The sequence below is a fragment of the Pleurodeles waltl genome, chromosome 3_1, assembly GCF_031143425.1.
Source record: "Pleurodeles waltl isolate 20211129_DDA chromosome 3_1, aPleWal1.hap1.20221129, whole genome shotgun sequence".
In the NCBI taxonomy this organism is placed as follows: Eukaryota; Metazoa; Chordata; class Amphibia; order Caudata; family Salamandridae; genus Pleurodeles; species Pleurodeles waltl.
Window position 1 is genome coordinate 924,514,384 of NC_090440.1, and position 15,398 is coordinate 924,529,781.

At 43.9% G+C, this 15,398-nt stretch overlaps 1 protein-coding gene across 3 annotated transcripts in view; it reads right to left on the reverse strand.

Annotated features, from left to right (window-relative positions):
• The window catches only part of KDM1A (lysine demethylase 1A), a 590,627-nt gene that overhangs the window by 100,700 nt on the left and 474,529 nt on the right, over nucleotides 1-15,398 (reverse strand). For all 3 annotated transcript variants that reach the window (XM_069223917.1, XM_069223918.1, XM_069223916.1), the window contains one exon: nucleotides 2,742-2,869. In XM_069223917.1, coding sequence (XP_069080018.1) covers nucleotides 2,742-2,869 — 128 coding nt within the window. The remainder of the gene's footprint in view (nucleotides 1-2,741; nucleotides 2,870-15,398) is intronic.

Below are 15,398 nucleotides of genomic sequence, written 5' to 3' on the forward strand. Positions count from 1 at the left end.
GGGGAGAGTGCCTTTGTCACTCTGTGGCTAGTAACAAAGCCTGTACTGGGTGGAGGTGCTTCTTACCTCCCCCTGCAGGAACTGTAACACCTGCCTTTGTTACAGCGCCACAGGGCATCCAAACTAGTGGAGATGCCCGCCCCTCCGGCCATTGCCCCCACTTTTGGCGGTAAGGCTGGAGGAGATAATGAGGAAAACAAGGAGGAGTCAACCACCAGTCAGGACAGCCCCTAAGGTGTCCTGAGCTGAGGTGACTGACTTTTAGAAATCCTCCATCTTGCAGATGGAGGATTCCACCAATAGGATTAAGGATGTGCCCCCTCCCCTCAGGGAGGAGGCACAAAGAGGGTGCATCCACCCTCAGGGCTACTAGCCATTGGCTACTAACTCCCAGACCTAAACACACCCCTAAATTGAGTACTTAGGGGCCCCCAGAACCTAGCCAGATAGATTCCTACAACCTACTGCTGACCTGAAAGCTCTGCAGAGAAGACGGAGACACCAACTGCTATGGCCCCAGCCCTACCGGCCTGTCTTCCCCCTTCAAGAAAAACTGCAACAGCGACGTGTTCCACAGGGTCCAGCGAGCTCTGAAGCCTCAGAGGACTACCCTGCATCTAAAAGGACCAAGAACTCCCGAGGACAGCGGCTCTGCTCCAAAGAAGAAACAACTTTGCAACAAAGAAACAAACTTTAAAGGACTGCACGTTTCCGCCGGAAGCATGAGACTTTCCACTCTGCACCCGACGGCCCTGGCTCGACCTGCGGAGAAACAACACTACAGGGAGGACTCCCCGGCGACTGCGACGCTGTGAGTTACCAGAGTTGACCCCCCTGAGCCCCCCCAGTGACGCCTGCAGAGGGAATCCAGAGGCTGGTAAAGACACTGCACCCGCAGCCCCCAGGACCTGAAGGATCCGACCTCCAGTGCAGAAGCGACACCCAGGTGGCCCTCTCCCTTGCCTAGGTGGTGGCTACCCCGTGGAGCCCCCCTTTGCCTGCCTGCTTCGCTGAAGAGACCCCAGGGTCTCCCATTGAACTCCATTGCAAACCCGACGCCTGTTTGCATTCTGCACCCGGCCGCCCCCGTGCCGCTGAGGGTGTAATTTTTGTGCTGACTTGTGACCCCCCCCAACCCTCCGGTGCCCTACAAAACCCCCCTGGTCTGCCCTCCGAAGACGCGGGTACCTACCTGCTGGCAGACTGGAACCGGGGCACCCCCTTCTCCATTGAAGCCTATGCGTTTTGACCTCTGCACCTGACCGGCCCTGAGCTGCTGGGGTGGTAACTTTGGGGTTGCCCTGAACCGCCAACGGTGGGCTACCTTGGACCCAACTTTGAACCCTGTAGTTGGTTTACTTACCTGCAAAACTAACAAATACTTACCTCTCCCAGGAACTGTTGAAAATTACACTGTGTTAAGTTTTAAAATAGCTTATTGCCATTTTTGCCAAAACTGTACATGCTATTTTGCTGATTCAAAGTTCCTATGATACCTAAGTGAAGTACCTTTCATTTTAAGTATTGATTGTAGATCTTCAACCTGTGGTTCTTAAAATAAACTAAGAAAATATATTTTTTATACAAAAACCTTTTGGCCTGGAATTGTCTTTGAGTGTGTGTTCCTCATTTATTGCCTGTGTGTGTACAACAAATGCTTAACACTACCCTCTGATAAGCCTACTGCTCGACCACACTACCACAACATAGAGCATTAGAATTATCTCTTTTTGCCACTATCTTACCTCTAAGGGGAACCCTTGGACTCTCTGCATGCTATTTCTTACTTTGAAATAGTGCATACAGAGCCAACTTTCTACAACATGCTCGAGACAGTCTAAAAGATCAAATTAAGAAAATGCATTTTAAATCCAGAGGAGAAAACCTTGCAGAATAGAGTGAGGAACCACCAGAAATGTTTCAAACATTCTCTCAGCACAAGACAGAAAACAAAACCAATGCTGATGGGCAACTGCCAGTACCAGGCACACTGGGATATTGAAGCTGCGGGCTCCTTAAAGTGACAGGGCATGTTATTTTCAGCAACCCTCTACATTGTGTCTACCAGCCTACTTTTTAATTTTGTTCAACTTCATCTTTTAGACCCTATTCAAAGCGGTCGAGCAATTGGAGCTGCAAATCAGTATTATTTGTTAATAATAATGAAGACTAAGTTGTTACTGCATTTAAAAATAATTGCAGGTCTCACCCCTATGATTTGTGCAACCCCTATATGGGATTGAATGTTATATGGATCCCCGCACCAAAGTGGGAATATTCTACGTTCATGACTTCAATAAAGTTACTAAGATGCCCAAAGCCCTGTTTGACAGCAATTTCAAAAAGCAGGGAAGAAAAAAAAGAAAGTGAAATACAAGTGGAAGCAAAAGGAATGTTTAGCACCGCAGGGGCCAATGTATTTTCCCAACAATCAGTAACACATGAGTAAAGAACAGTAATAAAACGTGGGAAGTCATACCGAAATAAAACATTACATGAGGTGTAAACATCTGTGTTGCAATATTATCTGCACCTTGGAAAATTGAAATAAAAGATGGTGCCTGCATACACTGGATTGCGGCAGCTTCTGGGATTAAGCATCAAGAGGCTTCTGCTATATAAGTGTATGTACACCCTCACCAGAAGACAGTTCGTTTTCTAACCCATCTATGTTAAACATATGTACGAGCCAATGATAACTATGTTTACTGAAAACACAACACAGAAAATTCTCAACATACCTGAGGAACAGCACTACTTCCAAATATTCCTTTAAGGATTGCAAGACATCGTCCAACAATGACATCATCACTAATATTTTCCATGATCCCAGCTGCCTCTCCTGCTACCAATGCCAAAAGTATTGGAGCTGGTAAAAGAAAAAAGCCATTAAGGCGCTGATAAAACATTTTATGATAAATTTCTTACTTTTTGGCTGTATTCTTTTAACCAGTATCAATGTATGGGTATTGTTGCCAGTGAGTGGTGCAAATGCTGGTACAGGAGACGCCCTTCCCGTCTGTTCCAGTGGTAAGCAAAAAATATAAAAAAGGAGGAAACTAGTTTATGATTTTGGCAGAGAAGTGGGAAGATGCTGATAAAGGAAAATAATTCACAAAGTAAAAGCAACAGGATCGCATAAAGGTAACTACCATACTGTTAAGTCCTTGCTCTTTCCCCTTGTCAAAGTTTTGCTAGATTCCACAGCAATGCCAATGACAATGACAAAGGAAGAACGAGATAGCTGTTTCTGGCACCTTAGGAGTAGGTTAGTTGGAAATTCTGGGCCAAAATTTGCATTGCCATGGAAGGAAGACTCGAGAGAGTGATGACGACAGAATGCATTGTGTTACCTGAAGTAGCTGCACACCATATGTATGACAGTTACATGCCTGGAGAATGCTGCAAATGCAGACTTAGCCAAAGTGGGGTGCTTGGCACCATGTAGAGTACTAGGTAACTAAATGATGTAAATTAACCTCTTAGCTGCTGGGCCTTTTTCCCCCCAGTGCTGAGCCCTTTTTTGGCTATTTGGGGTAGTTTGTGCTTAGGCCTTCATAACTTTTTGTCCACATAAGCTATCCACGTCAAATTGGCGTCCTTTTTTTTCCAACATCCTAGGGATTCCAAAGGTACCCAGAGTTTCTGGGTTCCCCTGGAGGAGACCAAGATATTAGCCAAAATACAACTTATATTTAGTTTTTTTACAAAAACAAAATGGGGAAAAAAGGGCTGCCGAAGAAGGCTTGTGTTTTTTTCCCCCTGAAAATGACACCAACAAAGGGCTTACAGTGCTAAAATCTCCATCTTCCCAGCTTTCAGGAACAGGCAGAGTTGACTCCGAAAACCACATTTCTCAATACAATTTTGGCATTTTACTGGGACATACTTCATTTTTACTATTTTTGGTGCTTTCATCCTCCTTCCAGTTAGTGACCGGAATGGGTGTGAAACAAACACTGGATCCCGGAAAGCTAAGTATTCTGAATTCAGCATTTGTGTAGATCCTACAATGTTTTCCTACAGAAAATAACAGCTGAAATAAACAAATATTGAAATTGAGCTTAAAAAAAATGCCTTTTTTCTCCACGTTTTATTCTGTAACCTTTTCCTGCAATGTCAGATTTTTTAAAGCAATACACTGTTACGTGTGCTGGACTCTCCTGGTTGCAGGGATATATAGGGCTTGTAGGTTCATCAAGATCCCTAGGTACCCAGAGCCAATAAATGAGCTGCACCTTGCAATGGGTTTTCATTCTATACTGGGTATACAGCAATTCATTTGCTGAAATATAAAGAGTGAAAAATAGTTATCAAGAAAACCTTTGTACTTCCAAAATGGGCATAAGCTAAGGTATTGAGCAGCAGTTGTTATTTGCCCATCTCTGAATTTCGGGGTGCCCATACTAGCATGTGAATTACAGGCCATTTCTCAAATAGACGTCTTTTTTACACACTGTCTTACATTTGGAAGGAAAACATGTAGAGGAAGACAAGGGACAATAACACTTGTTGCGCTATTCTGTGTTCCCCCAAGTCATCTCATAAAAATGGCGCCTCACTTGCGTGGGTAGGCCTAATGCTCGCAACAGGAAAGGCAACATGGACACATCACATTTTTACATTGAAATCTGATGTGTTTTTTGCAAAGTGCCTAGCTGTAGATTTTGGCCTCTAGCTCAGCCGGCACCTAGGGAAACCTACCAAACCTGCACATTTTTTAAAACTAGACACCTAGGGGAATCCAGGATGGGCTGACTTGTATGGCTCTGATCAGGTTCTGTTACACAGAATCCTTTGCAAACCTCAAAATGTGGCCAATAAAACACTTGGACAGAAAGTTCTGGAATCTGAGAGGAGCCACAAATTTCCTTCCGCCCAGCGTTCCCCCAAGTCTCCTGATAAAAATGATACCTCACTTGTGTGGTTACACCTAGTCCCCGTGACAAGAAATTCCCCAAAACACAACGTGGACACATCACATTTTCACAAAGAAAACAGAGCTGTTTTTTGCAAAGTGCCTAGCTGTGGATTTCGGCCTCTAGCTCAGCTGGCACCTAGGGAAACCTAGCAGACCTGCACGGTTTTGAAAACTACACACCTAGGGGATTCCAGGATGGGGTGACTTGTGAGGCTCTGATCAGGTTCTGTTACCCAGAATCCTTTGCTAACCTCAATATTTGAAAAAAACACTTTTTCCTCACATTTCGGTGATAGAAAGTTCTGGAATCTTAGAGGAGCCAAACATTTCCTTCCACCCAGCATTACCCCAAGTCTCCCGATAAAAATCGTACCTCACTTGTGTGGGTAGGCCTAGTGCCTGCAACAGAAATAGATCACACAACGGTCAATGTTGGTACTTACATGAGGCAACTGTTGACCCTGGGGTGATCCATTCCTTACGCAGGCACTAGGTATAGGCACTCAAGTGGGGTAGTATTTTTATCAGGAGAGGTGAGGAATCACTGGGTGGTAGGAATTTTGTGGATTGCAGCATACTCCTGTAGTTTGTGTGACATTAATGCAAGAAAAATAGAGCTTTTATTCCACATTTCAGCTTTACAGGGTATTCTGGGTATGAAAACTTTGGGGAATCCACACAAGTCACACCTCTGTGGACTCCCCCACATGTCTAGTTTCCAGAAATGTTTGGGTTTAGTATGTTTCCCTATATGGCTGCCGAACCCAGGACCAAAAATACATGTGCCTGCCTTACAAAACCAGTTTGTTTTGCGATAGATAATTTTGATGTCTACACAATACAATTTGGGCAGTGGAATTTGGGGCTGAACTAAATTGGGGAGCTCCCAAGAGAGCACCCTCTCTGTGCTTGCCCCGGCATTCACCTGCTCTCTGGGTTGGGCTAACCCACTATTGCCCCATTGCACAGACAGTGCTTGCGAAGGGACAACAGGACTGTCTTCATCACCTCCCTCACAATTTACTGGAAGGAGTTATCTAATGGGACTCCTCCAACTGAAAAATCACTCCCCGAGTCTGCGCCATTGTCCTATCCCTCAGATGCTGTCTCAGTACCTGCTGTCTCAGTCTCTGATCCTATGTCAGTGCTGTCCTCTATAACCCGAGTGACGACGTCAGCAGCAGTCATCCATCAAGATGCCATCTCTGCCATTGGCTAAACTGTTGCTCTATAACACTAGCCTACATAGACAGTCACAAAATTGCTGGTGTGTGTGTGTGTGTGTGTGTGTGTGTGTGTGTGTGTGTGTGTGTGTGTGTGATACGTGCAACAGTAGAGGCCACCTTACCTGCACTTCTTCCCTCAATCAGCACGTTCTTTCAAGACACTCAAACACCTTGTCACATACCTTTGTCACAGTCTTTAGCACCTCCTGCGCCCAGTCCAACAATCATTTTTGGTGCTCCCACTCCCATGTCCTCCTCCTCGGATTCCCTCAATACCACACAGCAAACGTGCTCTTCATTTCTCCATAGCCACCCCCCCACACCGCACATACATTTCATTTGTATTATAGCGCAGGTAGTGGCTGACTTTACTAATGTACTCAGCTATTTACATAAAACACAGATTTGCTCTTTGCAGTAGGCATATAAACCTTCTGTGCTTCTTTATGGCACTAAAACTGCCACTAGACAAAAGTCTGATCATTTTGTAGCAGAAACATAGTCACAAGACTTACTTGACTTTTTTATTGCTGCCTAAAAGCTACAGTTGAAATGTGTCAGTTGAAGTATGTGCATTGCTTGTGGGTCTGGTTTTCCTGGGGGCCGATCGCAGCCCCCAGGGAAACCACACATGCATTGACAAAAGTGATATATATATATATGTATATATATATAGATAGATATATCTATCTACATGGATATATCTACAGAGAGATCTATATATCTACAGAGAGATCTATATATATAAAATGTCACTTACCCATTGTACATCTGTTCGTGGCATGAGACGCTGCAGATTCACATGCTGTGCACTGTTCCTGCCATCTAGTGTTGAGCTCTGAGTGTTACAAGTTGATTTTCTTCGAAGAAGTCTTTTCGAGTCACGGGACCGAGTGACTCATCCCTTTCGGCTCCATTGCGCATGGGCGTCGACTCCATCTTAGATTGCTTTCCCCGCAAAGGGTGAGGCAGGAGTTGTGAGTATACTAGGTGCCCATGCAATGGAGTAGTAATGTATGTACTTAGTGTATATTAAAATAATATTTATTTACATATTTACAATTTTCATACAACTAAAAAAACAGCTACAGACTCCCGGGGAGGTGGGAGGGCGCATGTGAATCTGCAGCTTCTCATGCCACGAACAGATGTACACTGGGTAAGTGACATTTTCCGTTCGATGGCATGTGTAGCAGCAGATACACATGCTGTGCATAGACTACAAAGCAGTACTCTCCCCAAAAGCGGTGGTTAGACTGTAGGAATTGAAGTTGTCTGAAATAATGTTCTTAATACAGCATGTCCTGCTGTGGCTTGTTGTGTTGCTAACACGTCTACACAGTTATTCTTAGTAAATGTATGAGGCGTAGACCAGGTGTCTGCCTTACAAATGTCTGTCATTGGTATATTTCCAAGAAAAGCCATTGTGGCACCTTTATTTCTAGTGGAATGTGCCTTTGGTGTAATGGGTAATTCTCTTTTAGCTTTAAGGTAACAGGTCTGAATGCATTTAACTATACATCTGGCAATGCCTTGTTTGGATACAGGGTTACTTGCGTGAGGTTTTTGGAAAGCTACAAACAATTATTTTGTTTTACGAAATTGTTTCGTTCTGTCAATGTAATACATTAGTGCTCTTTTTATGTCTAATGTATGCAAGGACCTTTCAGCTACTGAGTCTGGTTGTGGAAAGAAGACAGAGTTCCACAGTTTGGTTTAGATGGAATGGTGATATGACATTTGGTAAGAATTTTGGATTTTTACGGAGAACTACTTTATGTTTATGTATTTGAATAAAGGGTTCTTTAATAGTAAATGCTTGTATTTCACTCACTCTTCGAAGTGATGTGATGACTATTAGAAAGGTTACTTTCCAAGTGAGAAATTGGATTTGACAAGAATGCATGGGTTCGAATGGTGGGCCCATGAGTCTTGTTAATACAATATTAAGGTTCCACGAAGGCACTGGTGGTGTCCTTGGGGGTATGATTCTTTTTAGTCCTTCCATAAATGCTTTAATAACTGGTATTCTAAAAAGCGATGTTGTATGTTTAATCTGCAGATAGGCAGATATTGCAGTGAGATGGATTTTAAGGGAAGAGAAAGCTAGATTAGATTTTTGTAAGTGTAATAAATAACTTACGTCTTGTGTTGTCGCGTCTAGTGGCATAATTTGATTAGTGTGGCAGTAGCAAACAAGTCTTTTCCATTTGTTTGCGTAACAATGTCTTGTTGTAGGTTTTCTCGCTTGTTTAATGACCTCCATACACTCTTGTGAAAGGTTTAAATGTCCGAATTCTAAGACTTCAGGAGCTAGATTGAGCGATGCTGGATTTGGGTGTCTGATCTGTTGTTTGTGTTGTGTCAACAGATATGGTCTGTTTGGTAGTCTGATGTGGGGTACCACTGATAAGTCCAACAGTGTTGTGTACCACGGTTGGCGCTATGAGTATTAGTTTGAGTTTGTTTTGACTCAGTTTGTTGACCAGATAAGGAATGAGCGGGAGAGGGGGAAAAGCGTAAGCAAATATCCCTGACCAGCCGATCCATAGAGCATTGCCGTTGGACTGAGGGTGTGGGTACCTGGACGCATAGTTTTGGCATTTTGCGTTTTCTTTTGTTGCAAATAAATCTATGTTTGGTGTCCCCCAGCGGTGGAAGTGATCCTGTAGGATCTGGGGATGTATTTCCCATTCGTGGGTTTGCTGTTGATCTCGACTGAGATTGTCGGCTAACTGATTCTGAATGCCTGGTATGTATTGTGCTATTAGGCGAATGTTGTTGTGAATTGCCCAGTGCAATAGACACAGTTGTGACGAGTGTGTCCCCCCCCCAGTTTGTTGAGGTAATACATTGTTGTCATATTGTCTGTCTTGACAAGAATGTGTTTGTGGGCTATTAGTGGTTGAAATGCTTCTAATGCTAGAAATACCGCTAGCAGTTCGAAGTGATTTATGTGAAGTAGTTTTTGTCGATTGTCCCATTGACCTTGTATGCTGTGATATTTGAGGTGTGCTCCCCACCCAACCACGGAAGCATCTGTTGTGATAATGGCGTGAGGCACTGGGTCTTGAAATGGCAGCCCTTTGTTTAAATTTATAGGGTTCCACCATTGAAGCAAAGAGTGTGTTTGGCGGTCTATCAACACTAGATCCTGTAGTTGACCCTGTGCTTGCGTCCATTGTTTTGCTAGGCACTGTTGTAAGGGCCGCATGTGTAGTCTTGCGTTTGGGGCAATGGCTATGCATGAGGACATCATGCCTAGCAGTCTCATTACAAAAACTTACTGTGTAGTGTTGGTTTGGTTGTATGCTTGATGTTACATTTTGGAACGATTGAACTCTTTGTGGTCTTGGAGTGGCAATTGCTTTTTGTATGTAGAGTGTTGCTCCCAAGTATTGTTGTATTTGGGATGGTTGCAGATGTGATTTTTGGTAATTTATAGAAAACCCTAGTTTGTGTATAGTTTCTATGATGTATTGCGTGTGAAATTGACATTGTTGTTGTGTTGGCTTTTACTAGCCAGTCGTCCAAATATGAGAATACGTGCATGTGCTGTCTCCTTATGTGAGCTGCTACTACGGCTAGGCATTTTGTAAATACTCTGGGGGCTTTTTGTTATCACGAACTGCAGCACTTTGAATTGATAATGTTTGCCTTGAATTACAAACCTTAGGTATTTCCTGTGAGAGGGATGGATGGGTATGTGGAAATACGCATCCTTGAGATCCAGTGTTGTCATGTATTCCCCCTTTTTTAGTAAGGGAACTACGTCTTGAAGTGTTACCATGTGGAAATGATCTGTTATGATGTAATAGGTCTAAGTGTTGTGGAGAAAGTCTGTGTGGTTTTGGTGGCACATTTGGAGGGAATTTTGTGAATTCTATGCAATAACCATGTTGGATAGGACCCATGTGTCTGTGGTACTATGTGTCCAACTGTGGTAGTATTTGGTTAGCCCCCCGCTACTGGTGACAAGTGTTGGGGTGTTGTGACATTGGAGTCACTGCTTGCTAGGGCTTGGTTTGGCAGGCTGGAATTTCCCTCTTCCTCGTGGGAATTTTCCTCTATAGGAACCACAAACCACCACACCCCCCCGCCCCTCCCCCCCTTTGGTATTGTGATTGATAGGTGGGATTTGTTTGGGAGGTGGAAGGTTCAGATGTTTGTTGCCGAAACCCTCTTTAAATTGTGGTTTCGTAAAAGTGCCTCTGAATTGTAGGGAGTAGAGCACGCCCATGGCTTTGGCAATGTCCGAGTCTTTTTTCATTTTTTCGATGGCAGTATTGACTTCCGGCCCAAACAACTGATGTTGGTTAAACAGCATATTTAGTACCGCTTGTTGAATTTCTGGTTTGAATCCAGAACTCCGCATGCCATGCATGCCAGCGAATCGTTACAGCTGTGTTGACAGTCCGTGCTGCTGTATCTGCAGAGTCTAATGCGGACCTTATCTGATTGTTCGATATGGCCTGTCCCTCTTCAACTACTTGCTGGGCACATTTTTGGTGCTCCTTGGGCAAGTGCTGTATGATGTCTTGCATCTCGTCCCAGTGTGCCCTGTCGTAGCGTGCAAGTAGGGCTTGCAAATTTGCAATTTGCCAATGATTGGCTGCTTGTGATGCCACTCGCTTGCCTGCTGTGTCAAATTTTCGACTTTCTTTGTCAGGTGGTGGAACATCCCCTGACGATTGAGAGTTCGCTCTCTTCCTTGCTGCCCCTACAACCACTGAGTCCGGTGTGAGCTGTTGTGTTATAAACACTGGGTCTGTTGGAGGTGGTTTGTATTTCTTTTCGACCCTAGGCGTGATAGCTCTTCCTTTTACAGGCTCTTGGAAGACCTGTTGTGCATGCTTGAGCATGCCCGGTAGCATTGGCAGGCTTTGATAGGATGTGTGGGTGGATGCCAGAGTGCTGAAAAGGAAGTCATCCTCCACTGGTTCAGAGTGCATTGCTACGTTGTGGAACGTAGCTGCCCTGGCTAGTACTTGCGTATATGCAGTACTGTCTTCTGGTGGTGACGGCTTGATTGGATAACACTCTGGACTGTTATCCGATATTGGTGGATCATATAAATCCCATGCATCAGCATCATTTTGGGTTATCCCAGTATGTGTGGGTGACTGCATTATTGGTGTTCCCACTGGTGACAATTGTGGTGAGTGCAGTGGGGATGGTTGTGGTGAGACCTGTGGTGTTGGTGACATGTCTCTAACTACTTTGGCCTTTGGTTGCATTTCTGTTTCTTGAAATGCAAGTTTTCTTTTGTGTTTGAGTGGAGGTAAAGTTTGAATTTTACCAGTCTCTTTTTGGATATGTAACCTCGGTTGTCTTTGGTCAGGTTCCTCTATATCCAACTCTTGCTCAAATCTATGTCTTTGTTTGAGTTGCATGGAAAGCCCTTGCTCCTCAGTATATGAGGTTTGTTTTGGCACCGAGGCCCCTTTTTTCGGTACCAAAGTTTCTAATGTAATAGATAGTCTTTTTCGGTTTCCAGGAGCTTTTACGGGGTTTGCTCGATTCGATCCCTCGGTGTCTAAATGTTTCAGTGCCGGAATCTCGACTGCAGTCGGAAGTCTTCGGCAACTCTTTGGCCTTTTTCGGTGCCGATGTCTGGTCACCTTCCCTTCGGTGGGTTGAGCCATGGCCTGCTGGCGGTGGCGTCTCCATGGCCTTAATTTTCTTGGTGTGACCCTGAGTTTGGGATGGGGCAGGTTTACTCACGGTTTGTTGCACCGTCGAGGGTCGTTCGCTGTCGAATTCATCCGAGTCGGTTTCTTGGATGGAGATTCTTTCTTCCTCCTCTACGTCAAGCTGTTCTTTCCGTTTCAACGACATTTGCAGTCTTTCTTGCGCGTTGATCGCTCAAGGTTTTCTTCGATCAAAACGCTCGACAAGCTTCACAAGTATCCTCTCTGTGTTCGGGTGACAAACACAGGTTACAGACCCAGTGCTGGTCTGTATAAGGATACTTTGCGTGACACTTAGTACAGAAACGGAAGGGGGTCCGGCCCATTAGTCTGGGATGACGGGTGTGGTTGGGCCGACGAGGCCTCAATGAAGAGTGGAAGCCCCGAAGGACCGCCAAAGCGGTCTTGATGTCGGTGCTGATACACTAACACTAAACCGGTACCGAATGAGAACAATACCGTCAAATTTTCATTACTTTAGCTAACTTTCCTGATTCGAAATACGGAGCGAAGAGGAACATGTCCGAATCCGATGGCGGAAAGAAAACAATCTAAATTGGAGTCGACGCCCATGCGCAATGGAGCCGAAAGATATATATATATATATATATATATATGGAAAATGTCACTTACCCAGTGTACATCTGTTTGTGGCATTAGTCGCTGCAAATTCACATGCTGTGCACATCCCGCCATCTAGTGTTGGGCTCGGAGTGTTACAAGTTGTTTTTCTTCGAAGAAGTCTTTTCGAGTCACAAGATCGAGGGACTCCTCTCATTTCGGCTCCATTGCGCATGGGCGTCGACTCCATCTTAGATTGTTTTCCCCGCAGAGGGTGAGGTAGGAGTTGTGAGCTAGTAATAGTGCCCATGCAATGGAGTGAATACGTATGTACATAATGTAGTTTAAAGTAATATATTTACAAATGTTCAAGATCAACTTCTAAACGGCTACAGGCTCCCGGGGAGGCGGGTGGGCGCATGTGAATCTGCAGCAACTAATGCCACGAACAGATGTACACTGGGTAAGTGACATTTTCCGTTCGATGGCATGTGCAGCTGCAGATACACATGCTGTGCATAGACTAGTAAGCAGTTATCTCCCCAAAAGCGGTGGTTCAGCCTGTAGGAGTTGAAGTTGTTTGAAACAATGTTCGTAGTACTGCTTGACCTACTGTGGCTTGTTGTGCCGTTAACACATCTACACAGTAGTGTTTGGTAAATGTATGAGGCGTAGACCATGTAGCTGCCTTACATATTTCGGTCATTGGAATATTTCCTAGAAAGGCCATGGTAGCACCTTTCTTTCTAGTTGAGTGTGCCTTTGGTGTAATAGGCAGTTCTCTTTTTGCTTTAAGATAACAGGTTTGAATGCACTTAACTATCAATCTAGCAATGCCTTGTTTAGAAATTGGATTTCCTGTATGAGGTTTTTGAAAAGCAATAAATAATTGTTTTGTTTTTCAAATTAGTTTTGTTCTGTCAATGTAGTACATTAACACTCTTTTGATGTCTAATGTATGTAGTGCTCTTTCAGCTACAGAATCTGGCTGTGGAAAGAACACTGGTAGTTCTACTGTTTGGTTCAAGTGGAACGGTGATATGACTTTTGGTAAGAATTTAGAATTTGTTTGTAAGACTACTTTATGCCTGTGTATCTGAATAAATGGTTCTTGTATGGTAAATGCTTGTATCTCACTTACTCTTCTTAGAGATGTGATAGCAATTAGGAATGCAACCTTCCATGTTAAGTATTGCATTTCACATGAGTGCATAGGTTCGAAGGGTGGACCCATGAGGCGAGTTAAGACAATGTTGAGGTTCCACGAAGGAACTGGTGGTGTTCTTGGTGGTATAATTCTCTTTAGGCCTTCCATAAATGCTTTAATGACTGGTATCCTAAATAATGAAGTTGAGTGTGTAATTTGCAGATAAGCTGAAATTGCGGTAAGATGTATTTTAATTGATGAAAAAGCTAGCTTTGACTTTTGCAAATGTAGTAAGTAGCGTACAATGTCTTTAGCAGATGCGTGTAATGGCTGGATTGGATTATTGTGGCAATAATAAATAAATCTTTTCCACTTATTTGCATAGCAATGTCTAGTGGTTGGTTTCCTAGCTTGTTTTATGACCTCCATACATTCCTGTGTAAGGTCTAAGTGTCCGAATTCTAAGATTTCAGGAGCCAAATTGCTAGATTCAGCGATGCTGGATTTGGGTGTCTGATCGGTTGTTTGTGTTGAGTTAACAGATCTGGTTTGTTTGGTAGTTTGACATGAGGCACTACTGAGAGGTCTAGTAGTGTTGTGTACCAAGGTTGTCTTGCCCAAGTTGGTGCTATTAGTATGATTTGAGTTTGTTTTTGACTCAATTTGTTTACTAGATATGGAAGGAGTGGGAGAGGGGGAAAAGCGTATGCAAATATCCCTGACCAACTCATCCATAACGCATTGCCCTGAGACTGATCTTGTGGGTATCTGGATGCGAAGTTTTGGCATTTTGCCTTTTCTTTTGTTGCAAATAGGTCTATTTGTGGTGTTCCCCATCTTTGGAAGTAAGTGTTTAGTATTTCGGGGTGAATCTCCCATTCGTGGATCTGTTGATGATCCCGAGAAAGATTGTCTGCTAACTGATTCTGAATCCCTGGAATAAACTGTGCTATTAGGCGAATGTGGTTGTCAATCGCCCAATACCATATTTTTTGTGCTAGAAGACACAACTGAGTTGAGTGTGTTCCTCCATGTTTGTTTAGATAATACATCGTTGTCATGTTGTCTGTTTTGACAAGGATGTGTCTTTGGCTTATTATGGGTTGAAATGCTTTTAGCGCTAGAAAAACTGCCAGTAGTTCTAAGTGATTTATGTGAAGTTGTCTTTGCTGAGTGTCCCATCGTCCCTGGATGCTGTGTTGATTGAGATGAGCTCCCCATCCTATCATGGAGGCATCCGTAGCTATTACGTATTGAGGTACTGGGTCTTGGAAAGGCCGCCCTTGGTTTAAGTTTATGTTGCTCCACCATAGAAGCGAGGTGAATGTTTGGCGGTCTATCAACACTAGATCTAGAAGTTGACCCTGTGCCTGTGACCATTGTGATGCTAGGCACTGTTGTAAGGGCCGCATGTACAATCTGGCGTTTGGGACAATGGCTATGCATGAGGACATCATGCCTAGTAGTTTCATTACCATCTTGACCTGCATTTTATGTTATGGATACATGACCTGTATTACCTTGTGAAAAGCTTGTACCCTTTGAGGACTTGGAGTGGCAACCCCTTTTGTTGTGTCGATTGTCGCCCCTAAGTATTGCTGTGTTTGGCACGGCTGAATGTGCGACTTTGTGTAGTTGATTGAGAAACCTAGTTTGTGGAGTGTGTCGATAACATACTTTGTGTGTTGTGAACACCTTTTTTGCGTGTTGGTTTTGATTAGCCAATCGTCTAGGTATGGGAACACGTGTATTTGCTGTCTTATGATACGCGCAGCTACCACTGCCAGGCATTTTGTAAAAACTCTTGGCGCAGTTGTTATCCCAAATGGCAACACCTTGAATTGGTAATGTAC